The sequence below is a fragment of the Crassostrea angulata genome, chromosome 1 (assembly GCF_025612915.1).
Source record: "Crassostrea angulata isolate pt1a10 chromosome 1, ASM2561291v2, whole genome shotgun sequence".
Classification (NCBI taxonomy): domain Eukaryota; kingdom Metazoa; phylum Mollusca; class Bivalvia; order Ostreida; family Ostreidae; genus Magallana; species Magallana angulata.
Genome location: NC_069111.1, coordinates 54,658,137 through 54,679,862, shown reverse-complemented (window position 1 = coordinate 54,679,862; position 21,726 = coordinate 54,658,137). Strand labels below are relative to the sequence as shown.

Genomic DNA, 21,726 nt, shown 5'->3' with positions numbered 1-21,726 from the left:
TAAATCGTACGATCGCAAATAAGGCAGAAATAATAAAGGGTCTAGGCGAGTCCCAAACTGTCTGTAGTACTAGACAAGACGTGGAATCAAACACCGACTGTTTAATTGGAATTACAAATTACGGTACATATCTGAATCCATATCGTATCGCTGAAGAGTTATCCCTCTTAGGTCTCTGGTACCAGCAGAGAGAGAGAGAGAGAGAGAGAGAGAGAGAGAGAGAGAGGGAGAGAGAGAGAGAGAGAGAGAGAGAGAAAGAGAGAGGGGGGTGTAGTAACCCCCCAATAAAGTAACAAAATCAGAAGCATCTTTGATCCAAAGCCCCCATTATCTGTCACACTGATCAGGAATATATACGAGGATATCTTTTTATTGTAATTCATTAGTAACCCCTCTCACAACAAAAAGCACAATTCAACTCATTATTGGCAGTTTCAATTTTTTTTTATTCAAAATTTAACACAGTTTTTATCTAAATTATTGCTGACATCTCAGTTTGAATTTTACACAAATCCAATTCACAATTAGAAAGAAAAATTTCATTTAGTACATTTGTGGTAATATAAATTTGGCAAAATTCTTGAAGTTCATCATCTCATACTAATAGATATGCCATTTATTCCAATTAATGACTACTAGTTGGGTCAAAAGATGACTACTGTCATATTTTGCCAAACAAAGACGTCATGAATTAGTTAAAGATAACTACATTAATTTTTGACAAAGACTTCTGATATTGTTAACACTTTTGAAACACTTTAGTAAAATTCCAATTTTTTTTTGGAAAATTCATATCATTAAAGCAAAATAATCAAGGTGTGGAAAAGAGATTATTATGAACTTCAACCACACTTTACATATAAACTGATGTGTTTTATTAAATAAAAGATTTCCAAACAATTTAACCTTACTTCATTTGCACTCAAACTGAGCTGTAAAACAATGATTTCAGAACATAATGCTAACATCGAACATCGTTGTAAAGGCTTCAATGAAGTCCAAGCACTTAAAAACTCAGCACTTCTAAATAAAAATAGTTGGCAGTCTTATCTTATAAACTGTCTATGTAAAGAAAAATTTCACAGAAATTAATTATTATGCACATCAATGAAATCTTCAATATAAAACCTCATTGTGAACAAAATTAGTGGGTCTTAATATACATATTAAAAATATTTTTACACACCATTTGCCATCAATGGCAGCTAAAAAGGGCTCATTATAAAAAAGGGAAACATGTTTTAAACATGCACTTATTGAAAATATAATTTTGTGTTACCTAAAGATTCCTCCTCTTTAGTGACATGATCATTAATAAATTAACGAGTTCAGATCAGAAACTTTGGCACATTCTATTTCACTCTCCAGTCCGTCCCTGAAAGTTTGTGTTGCGAGAGCGTTTAGAATGTACCCTGTCAAATTATACACTTCTACTGGGTACATAGAGGTTTGGTGAAATATCATGTAGTTTTATTACGAATATTTTGTTTATCACAGATATGAAGTAATGGATTGAAAGTCAATCTATTAGGATGTCAAACTTAGCCTTTTCAACAGGTTTTTTTTTTTACAAGATTTGATCACAGGGTAAATCAGACATCTCCCAATGCAGATGATGATATATACAATGAACAACTACATCTAAAAACAGGGGAAAACGCAACAAGTATCCCAATATTAACTTGAACACACAAACACTTCATGTATACAAAAATTAGGCAGCAAAAACAAAAAACATACAGCAGTCAAATCAAGGATTTCTAAGGATGACAAGGAAAGACTCCATTCTATATATTACCAAGTTAACATTTTCTATAACTACCGGTACATGTATTTTGTTTTTTTTGGTTTTTTTTTTGGTTTTTTAAATATTTTTCCCTTTTTTTTAATAGTTTATGGTTTTTTTTTCTGTTTACAATACAATTCTCTTTTTTTGTTTGTTTTTATAGTTTATATCTATTTTTTTTTTAAATGAATCAGGGATGTTAGACATTTACCTGTTCACTATTACTGATATACATATTATACTTTTGGTAATACATAGAATGTGCTTTCCAAGCAGTTTTTCTGACCAAGAGAGGAGTATCCCCTCTCCCCAATCACATCCACGTGTACCCCGAATAAAGACCTACTAATAAATTACAGCATGGGACTAGATTTCATTCATTATTACATCAGTATATTCTCACACATTCAATAGCATCGTTGTGGTTTTTGGTTGATTTTTACATACTGTAATGCACATACAACAAAAATAAAGAGTAAAGGAAAAATCATTAAAAAAATTACCCAACAAGAATAAGTTTCATTTGCGTCCACTTTCTGATACATATACATGTACTGATATTAGCTGAATTCTTGAGGTCCTTTGTTTATCAACAATACGCTATAAAACTTTTTGAACAAGAGCTATTTTGTGTCTGAAATGATGTTTAACTTTTGTGTTTTTTAAGGTAGTTCAATATAAATACTTATACTTCAGAATGAGGTAGGATGATTGACAGTTTGTCACGTTTATGAACAGATCAGATCTTCCTCTCTGTGAGATTACCCTCATCCAGCGAGTTCCTTTTCTGCTGGACCCCAAAACACAGGAATGTACGCATTATACCCTCAGTCCCTCACACGTCGAGTGAGAATTTCAGCACCTAAGAGTTATTGTTTATTCACATATACCCTTGTCCATCACTTCCTGTCAGATCAGACGGCGAACATGAGGAGGTACATGGCCAGGGCACTGATGGCGCCAGCAATGGGGACCGTCCCCACCCAGGCAAGGATGATGTTCCTGAAAAGCTTCCAGTCCACGTTCTGTTTGGACCTGACACGCCCCACCGACACCACCGAGCCAACCTTACAGTGGGTGGTGCTAATAGGGATCCCCACGTTGGACGCCAGAAGAACAGTCAAAGCAGAACCAACCTCAATACAGAACCCACTGAAAACAAAACACAACTTTGTTATTATCAACTGAAGCTTACCCAGAGCATAGTATTCATAGTTGTTGTATACCGACTTTTTGAGACAGTTTAAACACTGCGAATATTTCTTGCCAGGAACCAGTCATTAAATATCTCTGTGTATTATTGTTCAGATAACCTACATCTTGATCGCAATAATTACTCTCCGCAATCCCATTTATCACTCTAAAATCTCTGTATAAAGTCTTCATGAATGAAAATTGGTTTACATTAAATCACTGAAGTTAACAACTATGTAACCATAATAACATCCACGGGAACTTGCATCAACTGTGATATCAGTCATAGACATTAAGAACTTTCTAAGCTTCAAACAATGGGGATTCAAATACCCTACCATAGAACATTGATCATCCAGTCATTTCTTTTTGTATTGATTGCAAATCTCACTTCTTATTTCATTTTCTTTCTTGGTTCTTCAAACATTCTTTTACACTGATTATAAACTTAAAGCTGCTTGGTCCGATTATTTGTTATTACAGTATCAAATATTTTTGTCTTAGAAAGTTATGGACTTTCTCCTATTTACACCAGCAGAATCGGTCTCCTTTCAAAATTACAAATATTCAAAGTAAATAAAAATAATTTCTTTTTGGGCAAACGAAAAAACAAACCAAAATGCAGGAACCGTTTGGTTTCATCCCCCAAATGATTGGAGTTATACAACCCACATGCTATGCATCGATTGTAAACAAAGCAAACCTTAGAATTATTAGCAAACAAAACGTACACAGGTTTATTTGTAATTTCCCTGAACATTATGACATTTATTTATAGCAATGTCAAAGTCGTAATACAACCATACCCGTCTTGACGTCGGGTGAATTTTAGCATGAGGCGAAATAACCTGATTACCTTTTATATCGTTTGTTTTATTAACAAACTTTGTACAAAATTTTTTTCATTAAAATTTGGCTTAATTGACTTGGAAAACTACTGCAATATCTATTATTATACATATACTTAGCATAACTATCGTTTAAAAACGTGCACAATTCGATATAAAATCGGACCAAGCAGCTTTATCTATCAACTTTTTAGATGGTTGACAGACTGCCCATTTTACCTTGAGGGGGTAGTTTTGGCAAGATCCTCTCCCAGGGTTTTGATGACCCTTCTCCCCCATACCCACAGCCCAATGATGATTCCGGCCCCTCCGTAGAGCAGGATCCAGATGGGGGTCTGTGTCTTTTGAGCTGCACTTCCCTCTGAACCAATTATCCACAAGGCAACAAGAGGTCCAATGGAATTGCTGAAAATAAAATAATACATGGCTGCTCAGTCAAAATGCATACTTCAATATATACAACCATTCATGTAAAATTGTTCAACAGTTTAACTTTACAAATCTGATCATATACAGTTACATTTCATTCCGAGAACTGTTTAAGCAGTCAAATATTTCCATGAAATTATCCATCTTAAAAAATGTTTGTTTATAATTGCTGCTAAGATAAACTAATTAAAACTTGGTAAAAAATAAATACCTCCATATAATAACAGTTCTTTGTTTTTTTACTTTTATCAGCTGATATATATCAATGAGGCAGGAGGCAATTCAAAACAAACAATAATTTTATCCTGGCCTTGCTAATGGCTTTGTTTAACAAGAGAGAGAGAGAGCTGGTCATTACCTGACGTCGTTGCCTCCATGAGCGAACGATCCGAACACGGCGGTTAGAACCTGTAGGAAGGAGAACAGTTTCACGGTCTCCGGTTTATCCCTGACAGTGTTCCTTCCTGTCTCCAAATCATCCTCAACCTACAAAACATCAGAAGTGGACACACCTTATAAAATAGTTCCTCCTTTTTTCAGAAAAAAATCTTTATTAATCCTTAGGTATGATGTTCTTACACTGAATATATAGTATTTGAATGAATCTGTCATCTCTATATGTGTTTATTGATTATTTTGCTTACCTTCACATCTACAATGCTCTCAATACTCTCCCCAGGGTTACTTTTTTCTTTAACACTCTCATCTAAAACAAAATGGAAAAGCATGAAGCATCTACTGCAAATTATTAACGTGTGTAAAACAAGAAACATCAGTGGACTGGGTCAACAGTGACAATAAATAAATGATATTAAGACAGCAGTGATAGGAGGGGGAGGTTTGAACAGGATTGAACCAAGAAACTGTACAGAGGTCATTAGTGAAATATAGGGTGACAAAAAATCCAACCTATGATTTCCAAAGTTTGATAGTCTAGGAAAAGAAAAGGGGATGAAAATAAGTATTAGTAATCTACGAAAAATAGGAGAAACAGAAGTAGAAGGAAGAGATTGTTCCAGGGGGTGGCCTCACCTTTGATGGAGTTGTTTGAACACAGCAGGGGTTGAGAGGAATGGCAAGAAGTATCAGACTCTGGGGTGGAGACTGAAACAAAAGTGAAACTCTCAACACAGTCCCATTTTTTTTCTTTATAAGCATTCTTATTCAAGTTCTTTTAAAATGAAAATTCAAGATGTAAAAATGCATTATAGAAATGCTCTAACATAAAATATGAAACTCAAATTTTTCTAATAAGGAACAAGCACACACTTGTTGACTTCTACCTCACAAATCTATTGAAACAATCTTTGCTGTCTAAGCACTGTACAATATATAGATAGCCTATAGAGAGGGAGGGAGCAGAGACTTACAATTGCTAGGGATTTTTGTTTGTGGAGTGCCAAGGTCTATTTCTTTTAAAATGTTTCCGTTCAGCAGTGGAGGAGTCAACAGGTTTTCATTTAGAAGTGCTATGCTAGCTGAAAATGAATAAAAATATTGTCCGTTCTAAAGATCAAGACAGTACTAGCTAGTCTACAGAAAAAGAAGCAATTTGGCTCTTGGTGAAGAACAATCAATCTTTTGTGTAAAGGAATCTACAACACATAAAGCAGTAGTATATCACACAGCACTGTACGTACCACCCATTGGGAACTTCTTTCCACTTGGGGTCACCTCCAGCTCATTTTTTCCTGGAAAACAATACAAAGAATTATTAGTCAGGCTTACATTACTTTCTGCTGAATGTAGGTTAGTATACTATACTTACACCCACAGCTTCTTCTGAAATAGAGGTGATGGTTAGAGCAATCTTAAGTCTACCTCTAATAAATACTACCTCATTCTACCTCTGTGACCTACTCTGGGGTGGCCAATTTCAGCCAATCAGATGCCCTATCTTTTCATTCCAGTTGGCATATCATGTCAGCCAATCAGATATCCCCATTCAGACAACAGGTGCCCTTACCTAAATTCTCCTTATTTTCATCATCTATCAACTGGCGTCGGGAGACGTCATCATTGTCCACTGTTTAATAAAAACAGATTCGGGTTACAACTTGTTCATCCCCCCACAGATTCTATTTCTTATTGTCCCAAAACAAGTAAGTTCATACTTACACGAAGTTTCAACATCTTTTCCCTTTTCTGTATCTTCTACTTTGCACTCTTCCAAATATTCTAAAATTGAATACCAAACTTAGAAACATTCCACCATAGTACTAGGTGCAAACAATGTATCTATCGCCATCCCACCAGAATGATTTCACTGATTTCATCATTGATATAAATAGGTTTATACTTACTTTGGATTTTTTTACGGTACCACGGAACAAATGCAATCCTGACAACTATACCAACAATAATAGCCGCTCCAAAGGTTATGATGAACACTCCATAGAGGGGAATGCGATCGAAGTGGAGCACTAGAAACAAAGATATTGATTTGTAAAAACATCTGTGGATGGCTGATCTGGATGAGAATACGGATATCCTAGAATAGAACAAGACTCTCGATACTCACAAGCGGATCCCTTGTAGAAGACAGAGAACAGGTTGATAGCAGCGGTGAGGGCATAAAACAATGGGAGAAGTTTAAGACCAGGCTCCAGGGGCTTCTCTTGGTTCAGAACCAGAATCTTGATGGCCAGGAAAACCAGAACACTGATCAAACCAGACAGCACCGGAGAGATGAACCAGGATCCCACTACACAGAAATCAGGCAAACTGGTTACAACATTGTCCATTTTAATTGTCCTTTTTTGCTTTTATAAGCTTGTTCAGATCTTTAAGTTTACCTATGAAGCCCATCTTCATCCAGTTGATTCCTTTAACTCCATGGGCCACCAGTGCAAATCCCACGGTGGCGCCAACAATGCTGTGGGTGGTGGAGACCGGGAGCTTCAGGAAGGTGGCCACAAATAGCCACACACACGACCCTGAAAAAAGACACCACCTTGTTACATTACATAAGCCACAAACGACCCTGAAAATAGACATCACCTCATGACATTATATTACAAACAGCCACACACAAGACCCTGTTCTTTCACCCCACACATAACTCAAACTAATCCGAGATTCCTCTGACTCTAACCCCCGCTTTTATAATGTGACTTGCAAGTCACAATATAAAAGCGGGGGTTAGAGTCAGAGGAATCTCGGATTAAACTCAAACAACCACACATTGAACATACCATAGAGAATGTAACCACCATGTTACATCGTTCCACACATAATTATGTCACCCTGACATGCTTCATTATTATTCTTGTCAATCTAAGTCACTTACAATGTTTCTTATATTACATCACTGAAAGCTCATTATATCAAGCAGAGAAAATCCTCAGATATTTAATCAGGTAGTGATAAAGAACAGAGAGAGCAATGTGCCTGGCTGAGTCAGATGGTACACAAGCCAACTGTGCCCTGGTTGACACAAAAACAAGCTCTGTTTTTCACGGAAACCACAGGGAGTGTGACAATAAATTAATAGATAGTTGAAGATAGATTAGATGAATAAAAGCAGAGAGAGAAGCAGCTCTTCTAACTACAATCAGCTGCAGCTAATGCTCTCCAGATGTGATGGAATCTAACACTGACTTGCACTCTCTCTCCCACACAGTTGTGTGCTAGCTTGCAACTCAGCAAAATTCCTAGCACTGTGTTGTCAACTCTTTTCACTTGTAAACAAACATGTAATTCATACTGTCATCCTCTGGATTTTTTCCTTCTCTTAGTAACAAGTCTGGATTATTTAGAGTTTTTGAGTGTGGGAAGATAATGAGATGGATGCCCTGACGATAAGAGTGGCACAGTTAATTTACCTGTCAGGGCGGCTACATTTCCGACCATCAAAGTACTCTCTGTCCCGTTATATAGTTCTACATCGATGATTCCTTTCCGTATCGTATCCGATACTCGATAACCTATAATGATGAAACCAATTATAGACATTATACATCTTGACTTGTATTTAGATCCTTTCAACAACTATTGAAAAATGAAATATCTTTTTAATCATATAACTTTAAACTTGATCTAGTTCGTTTAAAACGTTTCCATGTTCATTAAAACAAATCTTTATGTGACTTAACATGTATCACTATTAAAGTAATGGCAGACAAAAATCGATAGATGTCAAAAGGAAAAATAATATCTAATCTCCCAGCTGTGCTGAAATTATCTATATGTTTTGTCATGGTCTTGATTTGAGAATTCTTTGCTTTGCTATTTAAACAATAGTTTATTGAATAACAGGCCGACTTTTATTGAATTAATTCACAGCATGGTGTGTGTGTGTGTAGCTTTCACAACCTCCATTAAATACAAGATATATCAAAAAGTTACCAGCAGTATCTATATAAATTTTTCTTTAATGGAATACATGATTACATCTTCACACACTCACCAATAAGCAGGGCCCCTAGAAGCTCAAATATACTGCCCAGGATACAAGCTTGCCTCAGGGTCAGGACTTTCGCCCCCACTGATGTCCCAAAAGAATTGGCCACATCGTTTGCTCCGATGGCAAAGGACAGAATAAAGGCTATGATGAAGCCAACAATTACCATCCACAGGTATTCATCAGGTATAGACGCCATTCTCGCCTGTCCACAGGTAAAAATAAATGTAAGAAAGTGGAAACCAAGACTATTTGTAAATCTACTTAATATAACATCTTAGTTAGCTTATTCACTATGTAACTTGTAAATAACACGACCTACAAACCTTTTTTTGTGATACCCTGTTTTGCTAGGGATAAACTTTGTCAGGTGACTGCCGTTAACTGTGGACTTGCTGATGATTATACCTGAAATGAAAACAAAATTTTGATAAACTGATAAACCAATCATTTATCTTTACCAATATATGTATAACTTGCTTTACCTCCTTTTTCTTTTCATCATGTTAAAAAACTCCTTGAATGGAAAAGTCATTTATTTCCTCATTTGACCTACATGTATTACTTCTAATGACAGGAGCATCTGAGGATTTCACATATCATTGCTGTTATAATTGCTAATAATACAAGTAAAATGAATTATTTCGTTTACTACCTATTACTGGAGCTCAAATTCAATTTTTTTTTAAAATTAAAATTATGAAATCAATTAAAAATATACTGCTATAGTTTTTAAATCTCAAGTTTTGAAAACATAGATTTTTCGTCAACTTTCTAAAAAAGTGATATAAACATCTATAGCTAATCATAATTTAATTCAATTTTCATAAACAGGAAATATTATACCTATGAATCTAACTACCGGTAGATTTTATTTTACTACATATAAGTTCCATGCAATACCTAAATAATTTTTATTACTTATATTAAAAATCTTGACATCCAAATAAATTAAGGTTTTAAACATTTCTGCTACCAACATACCCAGAGCGGCAAATCTTTGACCGAGTGCCCGTTTTAACATTGCGCCAAATGACGCGCGCGAATTCACACGCGCCAGATGAGGTCAGCCAATCAGAAAATTATCCTGTTCATGTTTCACTCATGATCATAGGATATTCCACTGCAGAGTACTAATCATCTTATTTTTCAAGACCAACAAATTGACAAGTCTACAAATATTTTGATCCATATGCCTGAATGTGAAAACTATATTGATATTCATGAAATTTAAAGCATTTTCCACTTCACATGATGTAGATAAAACATGAAAGCTGTTTGCCTTTGTCGGTACATTCCCTGTCATGTTTCGTTTGTAAAAGTCTATAAATTTGAACGGACCACAAAACGCTGGGCATAAAGACAAACTTTATCAATAATTCGACAAAAATCCTGACACTGATGTAACAGTTTTCAGAAGTTACATAAAACATGACATGGACCAGCAGACGAAAAATTAGGGACCTCTTAGTCCACGTGGTTTTTACTATAGACTTACTATAAAGGTCACACTGAAAGATAAGATTTTACTTTATGAATGACATACTACCGAGCTGTAAACATGACCTAGATATCATCAGCAGAGAAATATCTTACCTGGATACCGATAATGTAATATTTCCAGTAAAGAACACAGTCTCTGAGTGAACAAACCCCGTACAACGGTACCAACCGGCTTAAAGTTGTTCTGTCTATACGCATGCGCGAATATAAATGAATGAACCTTGTATCCAATAAACAATCTAAACCAGCTAAAGGCGGATTGAAAAAAAAGAGCCATTTTTTAAAAAATTATCATGATTAATCACTAGGATAGTGTAAATATGAATTAAAATAATATACAGTAAATGTAAATGATAAAGTAAATCCTTTTATTATTTGAAATTTAATTTTCTTTTACGGTTGAAACCGAACAGACGTATATCGATATCATTTGATTAAATTTTTAGACATGTTTTACAAATTTTAGAGAATGTATTTGAAAAACACACTAATGAAAAGTCAATAGATGTAAATATGCCTTTGATGAATGGGGTATGAATGGGGGATTCATTTCCTTAGTTTTCTCCATCATAATAGTAATATAGTACATAGTATTAGAGGTTTTATATGAACACCATGCAAGATTACAAGTGCCTATTTAATTACTATATATTGTAATTTATTTATCAATAATATTATACAGAAGCTTATAATCGAAACTGAGTTTACATTTTTAAAAATTGATTTGCTAGTCTAGGTTTGGAATTTGTGGGGTTTTTTTTTAAAACATTTTTTTTTTGGGGGGGGGGCATCAAAATTCACCTTGGTCCGTCCCTACTGTTTCTATCTTACACTCTTTCTACACTGTGCCGCTGCTTTTTTTATTATATTAATTTTAATCTTGATTAGGTCTGGTCGCCCAGTCGTAACGGCGACCTTTACGTGACACAAAGGTTTTCTTTGTGTGTATTGCGAAAATGAAGAAACACTATTTCGTCAGTGGATTAGCCAAGATTAATCCGAAAATCTGCTATGAAATCATTTAAGAAATTAAGGATCGGTTTAATATTGTGCGCAGTCAGAGATCCAACCAAAACTCTCTCTCCTCTCTAGATCTCTCTCTCTCTCTCTCTCTCTCTCTCTCTCATTTTATACTCCAAATTATTGGGATGGTAATGAATTTGGATACATGTACATATCTGAATTCTGTAACATCAACTGTTTGTCGTATTTGTTCGATGACATAATTTGTTCTGTTGGTAATTCCATAATAACTAAACAAATTATACCTTGTCAAACAATTCAATTTCAATTCGAACTCAACATGTTTAGTGTCATTCGACACAGTCACATATCTAAAATAAACATGGGATGAACATATGTGGAGATTAATGGAGTTTAGTGTTGATTTATCTTATTTTACGGAAATGAATACGAAATTGTGCCAAGTTTAAAGATATTTCGGTGTAAAAAAAATAATTAAGGGGGTGGTTTTGTTTTATCCCTTTTAAAAGACAAATTAGACTCGCGGTTCGTTGAGCATCTGGCGGTAGATTAACAGTGTAGTAGGATAAGGAATACATTGAACACAGCATTCTTCAACATGGCGAATTAACATAAATTCCATTTTTTATGGTAATTCTAGAAAGTTGACAGATGAAGAAGTCCATTCTTGTTACAAAATTATCACCCCCGGGCAAATCCAGGGAGATGGTCCCGAGTTAGAAAGGTCCCACATAAATTAGGCCTACAGCTAGAAATTTATGTCAGTTGTGTCCTATATGCAAAAACACTGCATGAAAACGCAGCTTTCCTAGACAGAGTGTTCATTCATCAAGCTGTTTTCCTTCTTAAAATTCAGAAGAGCGTTCAATTAGTGCATTAAATGGTTTTTAAAAAGAGTTAAATGCAATCTCGCAACTACCTAGACAGCAGAATTAAAATGCCCATGCCACTTTAATTGGTCTGTATGTAATATGCCTCATGATCTTCATATCTAATGCGGGACCTTTACTTGAATAGCAAATTGATAAACTACGTCAGAAAAGCTTTCAGAATGCATATCAATAAGAAGGGAAGAAATATCGGGCGTATGGAAAATAGGTATCGTAGAACGTCAAACTACAAAAGAAAAGCTTAAATCTTTTTCAATCAATGTGAAAGAATATAGGGCGCATTGGTGTGAGTATAGTACTTTGCCGCATCTGTACCCGGGAATGCGGGATGTGCATCATACTATTACTCTTGAGTAAATGGATATTGTAGAAAAAACAAATACACAAATTCATAAATCAATGAAAAGGTATTCATATACACTAGTTTCAGAGAGTATCCAACTGTTTACACAATATGCGCTTGACGCAAACTGTTTTCTTAAGACAAGTAATATCATAATATATTTTATACTTGCGCAAATAACACCTGCGCGGGTACGGCTTCGTACACACGGTATATTGTTGGACTCGTTGTGAAGGCAAATATTTAATCATATTTTTTCGAACAAGGATAGAGTTTTTACCTACAAATTTGTGTATATTATTTTTTCAAGACAAAGGATAACAACATTAATTATTTAAGTAAATTGGATACGTTTCGTTACAATGTACCAAAGATAAATAGAATTTCGTGCTTAATTCTTTAATTATAGTGAGCGGTAAAGGGCTTCTCATTGAAATTGAAATTTTATCGATTTGAATGATTTGCACATTCTTAATTATATTGTTCTAAAATCAAATTACGTAAACACACGGAGGCTTATCAAAGAGAATATCAGTAACAAAAATAAGGCCCTGGCATTCTCTTGTTTACATTTCTCACAATATCATCAACATATGATTATTAAAAAAAATATATTTATCGGCTAATCGATCTACACATCTAACCGAATTAAAAACATCTATCAGCTGAATTTATTTTTATTTTTACCAAACTTGATTATGAAAAAAATATCCATTTTTTTTTTTTACAAATCAAAAGGTGTAAAGCTATTTGTGAGTATATATGATATATTACACACAAGCCTACCTGGATAAGGTGAGACAGATATGGCGACAGGACGCATGTGCGACAGATACGACAAACGACATCGGTTTTAATGAATGAAAAAATGTACATCATGAGTGTAGCACGAGTGGATAAAATGTTGGGGTTAATTTGCATATTCTATTGTTTTCACATATATATATGATAAAAATATGCTAGATTTTTTTCCTTCTAAATCATCTGCAGTACTCTCAACAATATTGCTACAGATACTTATTCATAGGTGTATTAATACAAGTATCTCGTACATTAGATATGGCTGACTTTTATCAGCTTGATTTGATCACCAATTAGAGAGTATCAGGGGGAGTAAGAAAAAAAGAAAAGAAATAAAGAGAGTTTGGTTAGGTTCCTTGGAGAGAGAGAGAGAGAGAGAGAGAGAGAGAGAGAGAGAGAGAGAGAGAGACTTTTTGGAAGTTAGGTGGTTGTTTATCCATCCTCGGGCGGGAAGGAAGGGGTTGCAGAAGAGTCAAACCGTGATCACAAAAGAGAGAATTGACGTGTGGATAATAACCCAACTTTTAGGGGGATTCTTTCTTTCTTTTTTTTTTGGGGGGGGGGGGGGTCTTGAAATTTAGTTGAACATATTTTATTGCCTGTAAAGATGTCAAAAGAATTGGAAACAAGTTCTTAAAAACACTCATATAGCCCTATATTTGTTATATATACATTATATTTTACAATGTCATACAGTTAACATTTAATTTAAGAAGTATTTTATTCAATATATGAATACATTGAATTGGATTAATTATATTAACAGCAGGCAGGTTGACATTTCTTGAAATATGTGGAACCCCGCTTTTTTATGCATATAAGCCGTTTTTATAATGGTTTATTTGATATCAAGAGATCATTGACGTTACTTATTAAACATCTTTCGTATTAATATTTTAACACTTTGTGTGATTTGCAATGTATGTGAATAAAATGTAATTACATAAACAGTATCAAGCCAGAATGTCACGGAGCATGCGCGCGGTTGTACTAGTTTTGTTATGGAGCCAGAATTTCTTATCTTACCCTTTTTTCCAAAATTGAACATTTCAGTGGACATAAGATTATAATCAAGCCAAATATAGCTTAACCAAATTTATCTTTCTCGGCACTCTTTCTGCAATGTTGTGTTACCTAAATAGATAAGATAACCGAGTTTCCCATTTGAAAAAAAAAACCCAAAACATATTAATATAAGAATGATTATACACGTGAAATACTGAACCCGTGTATAAATTCTGCATTTATAATGACGTTTCCGCTTAGGCGATTGTAATAAATGTTTGAAAATTATAGCCTCAGTAGGCCATGCGATGTCTAAATGCATGTTAATTTGTGATTGTTTTTTGTTTGTTCAAAAACACACTATTATAGTGTATAAGTTGTCCACAGAATAATTGGTTTCAGATTTGGGGGCAAGGTCAATGTAGACATTCCGAAGTCCATAGGGAAATCTGTGTCACCTTATTTACGACAGGCCAGTTAAGTTTAACTAAAGTTCATTCAGATCATCATTGTCACACTTAGATCTTAGATTAAGATAGAATGTTATTATATGTACATAGATATTTCACTGGTGATGACAGTCTATTCGATTAAAAAAAATAAAAACACTGTTAAAATGACCATTCATTTTTAATGTCTTTGTAGTGATAAAAATTGGGATAACGCTCCATCTTTTTCAAAGTCGTGAAATATATGACAAAAGCCAATGTTTAAACCTATTGCGTTAATGCTGATGGTATTTAATTAATTGTTCATTTTAAAAGACATTACGTCACCAAAGGGCAATGTCCTTTATTTTGCGAAGGTTCAAGTCAAAACATGGCTAAGGCATAATTATCTTAGACCCCCCTTGTTTTTAGGATATTTCCGCCAGTGACAGGGGCTGTATTTTTGATTAGTTGAAAAACATGTCCGGTTTTCCAGCTTTTGTAAATATACGAGATCACTTGAATTTTTGATGCCAATTGTATCGACGGGGGGGGGCTCGGACTTGGTTTTCAAGCAAATGTGTAAGTTTGATGTAAACAAACTCTCGTGCCTTTGTGGATGTCTGTGTGGTTTTTGCTACAAAATCGATGAGAACTACTGTTTTAAAAGTTGTAGAGAGGGATTTTCCAAAAGTTTAAAACTCATTACTCACATCTCAAGTTGCGTTATTTGGTAAAAATATAAAACAAAAATTAACAGTGGAGTGCAACCTGACGAGGGATTGGGGGGGGGTGGTCGTCATTACTAGAGTGTATTGACCTCCTTTAGAAGAAGGGCTCTGAATAAAGATACATGTATATAGGAAAATACTCAAATTGAAAACCAAAATTTTTATGGATTGTTTCTTTGCTAGATAATACTTTATAACAATTGGCAGATCATATCTTAATACATTTCAGGGTAAATCTGATATATAACTTATTGACCACCCAGTCTCCTCAAGCAGTTCTATCAACCGTGTGCGCGCTCATCGAATGAACCATTACATCATTTGGTTGTAATTTACTGAACGAGATGATTCTCATCTCTTTTTGCAGATACAAGAAGAAAACTAGATAAAAACTGGAAATTTGCGTTGCTCATTGATGCAAAAGTTTTTCATCCAACTTGTGACTCAATCCAATGAAAATATAGATTCTTTTGTATTAAGACAGGCAACTAAAAATGGTCACCAAAACTAATAATAATACCGTCGGGAGTGAAAATTACGTTTATTAAGGTATCGCAAACTCCTCCACCAGTCAGAGGAGTACTTTTTTGATCACCAAAATAAAGATTAGATATCTAAAGCTGATCGAAGAAGGAAGCAAAAAAGACCCCGGGATATGGCGCGTACTAAATTTGGATTAAGAAAAAAGAAGGGCTAAGCCTCATCATACCCCAGATGTTAACTCATGTAAGATATTTTTAAGCAAAAAGACATCCACTGCCCCTGGCTCCCATGCCTTGCCCCCGCCACCCAGTTCCGATGCTGACCATAGTCGTTCAATATAATAGTAATAATGATATACATACTGGTACTAATACCCTGGCGTTTAGTCCCGTGTTTATTTATATAAGACTAGTAAGGTGCTCCGTGTGCAGTGAAGTCATAAAAATTAATACGAACACTGATGTGTACACAACTGCTGAAACCCCACATCACGAGTGAAATCAAACGGTGTGCACTAATGATTCCTTTATTAATACGTATGACGGCATTTTTTATGAATCAGGAAGAAAAAAATCTAAATCTAAACAGTCGTGTCCACGAATGAGTACATAGACGGAGTTTAAATTGGTTTTTCCTTTTAAGAATACACAACATGCGCAAGTTTCGCCATAAGTGACGCCGATACAAGCTAAAGCTGGAATCCGTAAACGTTGCAAGAATATTTTCGTACGCGCGGATCTTGGGGAAGGGGGGGGGGTCGGACCGCCGACCCCTGAAAATTATTTTTGTAAAGTGAAGTTCATAGTGGAATACCAGAAAATGGGCCTAGGACCCCCTACCATACCTGGAAAACCAAATTATCCCTTCGGATCCCTCCCTCGGGAAATATTTTCCGAAACCGTTTTTTATTTCATGTAGCTAATCGTTTTGATTTAAACGGTCTCTACCATTTTTACTGCGATCACCTATTTATAAAATAGATAAGTAACTACCAAGCCAAAATAAGAGCAAAAGAATCCTTACCATTTCCTAAGAATACTAATGTCAAATCACATGTAGTATATCAGCCGGAATGGAGTACAACTCTTCCCTCTTTCTTGTTATTAAATGCGTATTATGGCCTGTTTCTATCACACAGTATAAAAATATCCGGTTCATAAAGTATACATTATATAACATACATGTAGCTACTCGTAAGGGAAATAGTCACTATCAATTTGATGAACCAACGATTACAACAAACTTGTCACAATTTATTAAAACGGGTCATGTGCTGCCATTGAATGCTTCAAACAACTCGAAATGTGCTCGAAAAGACGTTCAACAATAAGAGTACTTGTGATCGGTAAACTTGTCGTGTTACACAATATCCTGTACTTCTACCCCTCACCCCAAATTGATCAGTGCTCCTGCTCTAACCTCACCGTAGAATCAATATTTTATTTTTATTGCATGTACTCTTTTTAAGCATGCACACAATTACGAGTACTAGCTAGCGCTTTGATCATTTTAATGCTTAATGTTAAAGTGAAGATAAAGACGAGAATCGATAAGTGTAATTATATCTTTTAAGGTGACTCACTACACCTTGAAAAAGTTTCTCTAATCAGCAAAAATTCTTTGAATATGAAATATAGCATTAGGAATAATAAGTATTAAAGTCAAATAGGCGGGAAAATATGCAATTTTGAATGAAAAAAAAAATGATTTTGCAAAAATGATTCAGTAAATATCAATAACCCCCCCCCCCCCCCCCCCCCCCCCAGTCGGTTTCGATCTCGTAATCTACGGTTCACAAACCCGATACTTTAACCACTAAGCTACACGTATGATGATTCTCAACCAAATTGATTAATAAACATAATTTAACAAACCATTTAGATCTCTATCTTGGGACGTAGTGTCTAAAAAAGTAAGTTTTGATGTATAGTGAGATACCTTAAAACAAAATCTAAGAGAATTTTTAAAAAATCAAATTGATTAAATCAAAATGAATACGTAAGCACTTACTGATCGACGGAAGGAGACCGGATGTACATAAAAATCGAGGTTCACAAATTTAGTGAGATCGAATTTAGAAGTTGCGTTTATTTATATGCACCCGGAGGCAAAGGGTAGCCAATGAACGCTGCCGGCAGTCTTGGGTGACTAGTGATACCCAATACTGATTGACAGACAAGGTGTTTGTAGAGTGAAAACATACCGTGTACCTGGACCTCCGATGGGACCAGAGGAGGAGGGGGGAGGGTAGAGTAGGTATTCACGCCCCAAAAATCTCCGTCAATGAAAACACAGAACAATAGCAGTCTGGAGGCGTTTATGCAACACAATTTGAGGAAAAAATTGAAATAGAAAGATATCTCTTGATAGTATGAAGAAAATATACGTGTACAGCATTGGCTTTTCGAAAATAAAATAAAATTACTACCTTTAAATTCCATACCAATTTCTCTCAATGAATAGAATTCTGATATTTGAATAGGAGAATTTCAAATCTTATAAACACTTTTTTTTTTCTGATATCAATAAAATTTTGAGCTATGAAATATTTTCGACCTAGGAGTATTAAAATAATTACATTTTACACCCATTTGGTCATGTCCCACGGATAAGTTATTGACATCATAACGCTTATAAATATTATAACAGCAAATAACACTGATGTCATTTTAAAAAGAAAATATATACTATTACTGCTTTTGGACTTAAGAATATACATGTAATGCACTGACATCCTTCCTTCCAAAGATTTCGTGTAGCAGTCAATGTACAACTGATGTTATAGATATGAATAAGCACAAAGAATTCAAACGATTTGTTGGGTCGAACCCCAATATAAAAGCCTTATTGACTTTCATCATTTAAGTTAGGACAATGAATTGTATAAATTCTTACAATATGTTATCCAAAAAATGTTCATCTCCTTAAAATCTTATGAAAAATACAATTTTTGTTTTTATTTTACAAAAGATTATTTCTAATGCGCAGAAGATCTTTGTTGATCAAAATTTGTCAACAAGTCAAACTTGAAATATCCATTGCAGCATCCTTGATAAAAAGTGATGTCTCTGTCCGAGTTTCTCATTCTAATGAAACCATGCACAGAGTTTCCTGCACAGCCTACTGCAGTGTCTGATCTCCCAGTCTGATGTCTTTAGCGCACCTTTCTCACACAAAATCGATAGAAGACGATCTTACACACAAACACTGATGTAAATCTTGGCTAAAACAGAACTGCATGTTGTTGTTTCCTTTCAAATTCCTTATTTTGATATAGAGTTCTCAATTGATCATACAGAGAAAAACCCATGACAGACGGCGCTGTGACTGCCGGAACAATTGTCTCCAACATCTCTATTCTTTTTGACAAAGCACACACCTACAAGCTTCGGGTTTATAATCATTTGAAAATTTCTTGCAGTTAAATAAGTTCATTACGATTCCACTTTAGGGCATACATGTATGTCTATAAAGAGAAAAAGCCACTGGGAATGAAAATAAAGTGGTTATCAGTTGAATTTTTCAACTTTCGAGGTTATGTTATATTAATTCATTTTTATTACCTTTCATTGATATTAACAAGATTGTTGTCCTACATTCGCCATGCGTTCACTTTACTTTGTAAGCCTTTCAGGCTTGGATGGGGAAATTGAATGTTCTACACGACCACTGTCTCAGCGCGTTGGTTCTGTCGCAGACTCCCGTCAATGACCGTCCGGTCACTGCAAGCGTACCCGTTCCACGTCATCACTCAAACACTGACGACCCCCTCCCCCTCAAACAATGAATGTCTCCTAGTATAACCCAAGCTTAACTCTGAAGATGGGGGGATTAATCATAGACGTTCTAAGACACCTATATGTCGTCTAAAAAGATATAAATTATTCCTGACACACAGCAACTCTGCTTATGACGTCCAGGTTCAGAAATAATAGAGCCAGCAAGTCAGAATAAAATAAAGTTTTATTACTGCTAACCTGAATCCAAAATTGTCAAAACAACTTTATGGGCCAGAGTTGAATCTGGTATTCGCCACCAAGTCATTCATTTCAAGTGTATAGTAGTCTGATTGTAGCATTGCTTTTTAATCACGGTCAATGTTCGTAACCTCATCTCTTCATACGGGTATCTCGACCCCCCCCCCCCCATATCAAAGTAAAGAACATTGACTGTCAGAGAGAGAGAGAGAGAGAGAGAGAGAGAGAGAGAGAGGTCCTATATTTTTACAAGAAGACTTCAATTATTTTTGTTGTAGTGTTATAGTAAAATGATGCATGCATGGAAGCACGTACAACCCCAAACTCCACCCAGGGGGCAGAGTACAGATCCATAGACGGTGCATACTCTAGTGTCTCTCCCCATTCTCTCTACATGAAAGAACAAAGTCTAGATGTCATTGGGATAACTTAAAAACTAATACCAAAAATATATCGCTCAATAACGCTTCCAGCTCATAGATTTACCGGATATATGTTGTGTGTGGTTTTTTTTCTTTACCCGCCATATAAACATTGGCATCCAAAAAAACACCCCACAGGATCAGACGCTGTTTACACAACAAGCAGAAGCTGTTTAAACAGTGCGAGGTGAAAATGCCCTGTGGCAATCATCTTTACTTACCAGTTTGGGTTTGTGTACTCTCCGCTGGTCAAGACACCGAAGCAACAGGAAGCCTTAGTGTTTCGTGGCGAAATGTCAACACTTTTGCACCAAGTCCCAATATAAGATGAACAATGGGCACTATTCAGTCGATATCGATATATTCCGCACTCTGAAGCGGAGAAAAGCGAGATTAATCGGAGAAAGGGAGAGTCCGCGAGCACTACTCACTGGAAAGAAGGGGTCCGGCCCGGAACCGATTCCGATCGGACTCAACCAGAGGACAGCTAGACTCGTAATTTATAAAACCGGGATTGCCGATCATCACAGCCCGGGCGACACGTCTGACTAGTATTTATTATTGATGGTTTCCTCGATCGTAGATAGTACCGGTTTCAGCAGGTGATCAAATATTCCATCTATATTCAATCAAACCCACACCAACGCTCGACATCTTAGCGAGTACACACAAATCAAATTTAAAGAAGTCTTATTTTGGGTTAATGGTATGAATGAACAGTTCCGAAAACAAAATACAATGTACCATGCTCCCTCTTTTTATATGTGACTATATGTTCAAATACATGTATCATGGACATGGCTGTGAAAAGTCACTTTTCAGAACAGAACATGACACTGTCAACATCTATAACAAGAACAATTAACAATACATACATACAAGTACACTGTACAGCACATTGTACATGTTTCCGTTCTGTACACTTACACCGTGTATGATCATTACTAGAAAGCAGAAGTCTAAACTGTCCTCCAATAGGCGGTGTTAGCTTGTTGAAATTGAACTATCAAATATTGTTTATAGTCGTCTGAAATGAATCAACAAATTTATTGTGTAATTTATATATTTTTCCCTTTGAAATAAAAACCGGTGTTGATGCAGTACATGGAGAATAATATCTACATGGAATAATGTAAAAAACTAAAGAAAAAACAACAACTGCAGTAGACATGGTAGACCAAAAACCCTCCAAATTTTAAGGTGACGTTTTCAAAGATATTATTGTAGCTACCTAAAGAAGAAGGTATGATCTGTACTCATGCTAACTACGTCATACATCTACCGCCACCCCCTGAAGGGCGCATTAAAGGGATAAACATTTGTAGACATGATTTGAGGTGCACTCTTTTTTTAAGTATAAAATGGTTTACTTGTATATTTTGAACGATTAAGCAAATTTTGAATGTTTGAAGTCAAATTAAGAGCGAGATAGGAGGTAAGGAGTCGTCGTTACGTAAACAAGGCTCGAGCCTTATATTTACAAATAATGTAAAGAAATTA

The 21,726-nt window shown here is 35.4% G+C and overlaps 1 protein-coding gene across 8 annotated transcripts; it reads right to left on the bottom strand.

The window, feature by feature from the left end:
• Positions 1-422: 422 nt before the first annotated feature.
• LOC128176067 (sodium-dependent phosphate transporter 1-like) lies at positions 423-20,582 on the bottom strand. 8 transcript variants are annotated; one of them, XM_052842137.1, is made up of 17 exons: positions 17,838-17,865; positions 17,702-17,731; positions 8,986-9,067; positions 8,666-8,864; positions 8,082-8,183; positions 7,053-7,193; positions 6,779-6,961; positions 6,561-6,680; positions 6,376-6,435; positions 6,224-6,283; positions 5,898-5,948; positions 5,628-5,735; positions 5,290-5,361; positions 4,902-4,963; positions 4,616-4,743; positions 4,048-4,233; positions 423-2,938 (listed from the first exon to the last, which is right to left on the bottom strand). In XM_052842137.1, the coding sequence occupies exons 4-17, from the start codon at positions 8,856-8,858 to the stop codon at positions 2,701-2,703; spliced, it is 1,704 nt and encodes a 567-aa protein (XP_052698097.1). In that variant the 5' UTR covers positions 8,859-8,864; positions 8,986-9,067; positions 17,702-17,731; positions 17,838-17,865; the 3' UTR covers positions 423-2,700. The 8 variants fall into 8 exon arrangements, with proteins under 8 accessions (XP_052698097.1, XP_052698120.1, XP_052698078.1 ...); XM_052842160.1 differs by lacking the exons at positions 17,702-17,731; positions 17,838-17,865 and adding an exon at positions 20,448-20,582; XM_052842118.1 differs by lacking the exon at positions 17,702-17,731 and having other exon boundaries at positions 17,838-17,916.
• Between the last annotated feature and the right edge of the window lie 1,144 nt (positions 20,583-21,726).

What these genes read in the sequence shown, in the direction of transcription:
- LOC128176067 (XM_052842160.1), bottom strand. Translation starts at nt 8,858, where the DNA reads ATGGCGTCTATACCTGATGAATACCTGTGGATGGTAATTGTTGGCTTC. An exon ending in TCTAGGGGCCCTGCTTATTG is followed by an intron (nt 8,184 to 8,665) that starts GTGAGTGTGTGA and finishes TCATCATTATAG; the next exon opens with GTTATCGAGTATCGGATACG. An exon ending in AACAAAAATCCCTAGCAATT is followed by an intron (nt 5,362 to 5,627) that starts GTAAGTCTCTGC and finishes CTTTTGTTTCAG; the next exon opens with TCTCCACCCCAGAGTCTGAT.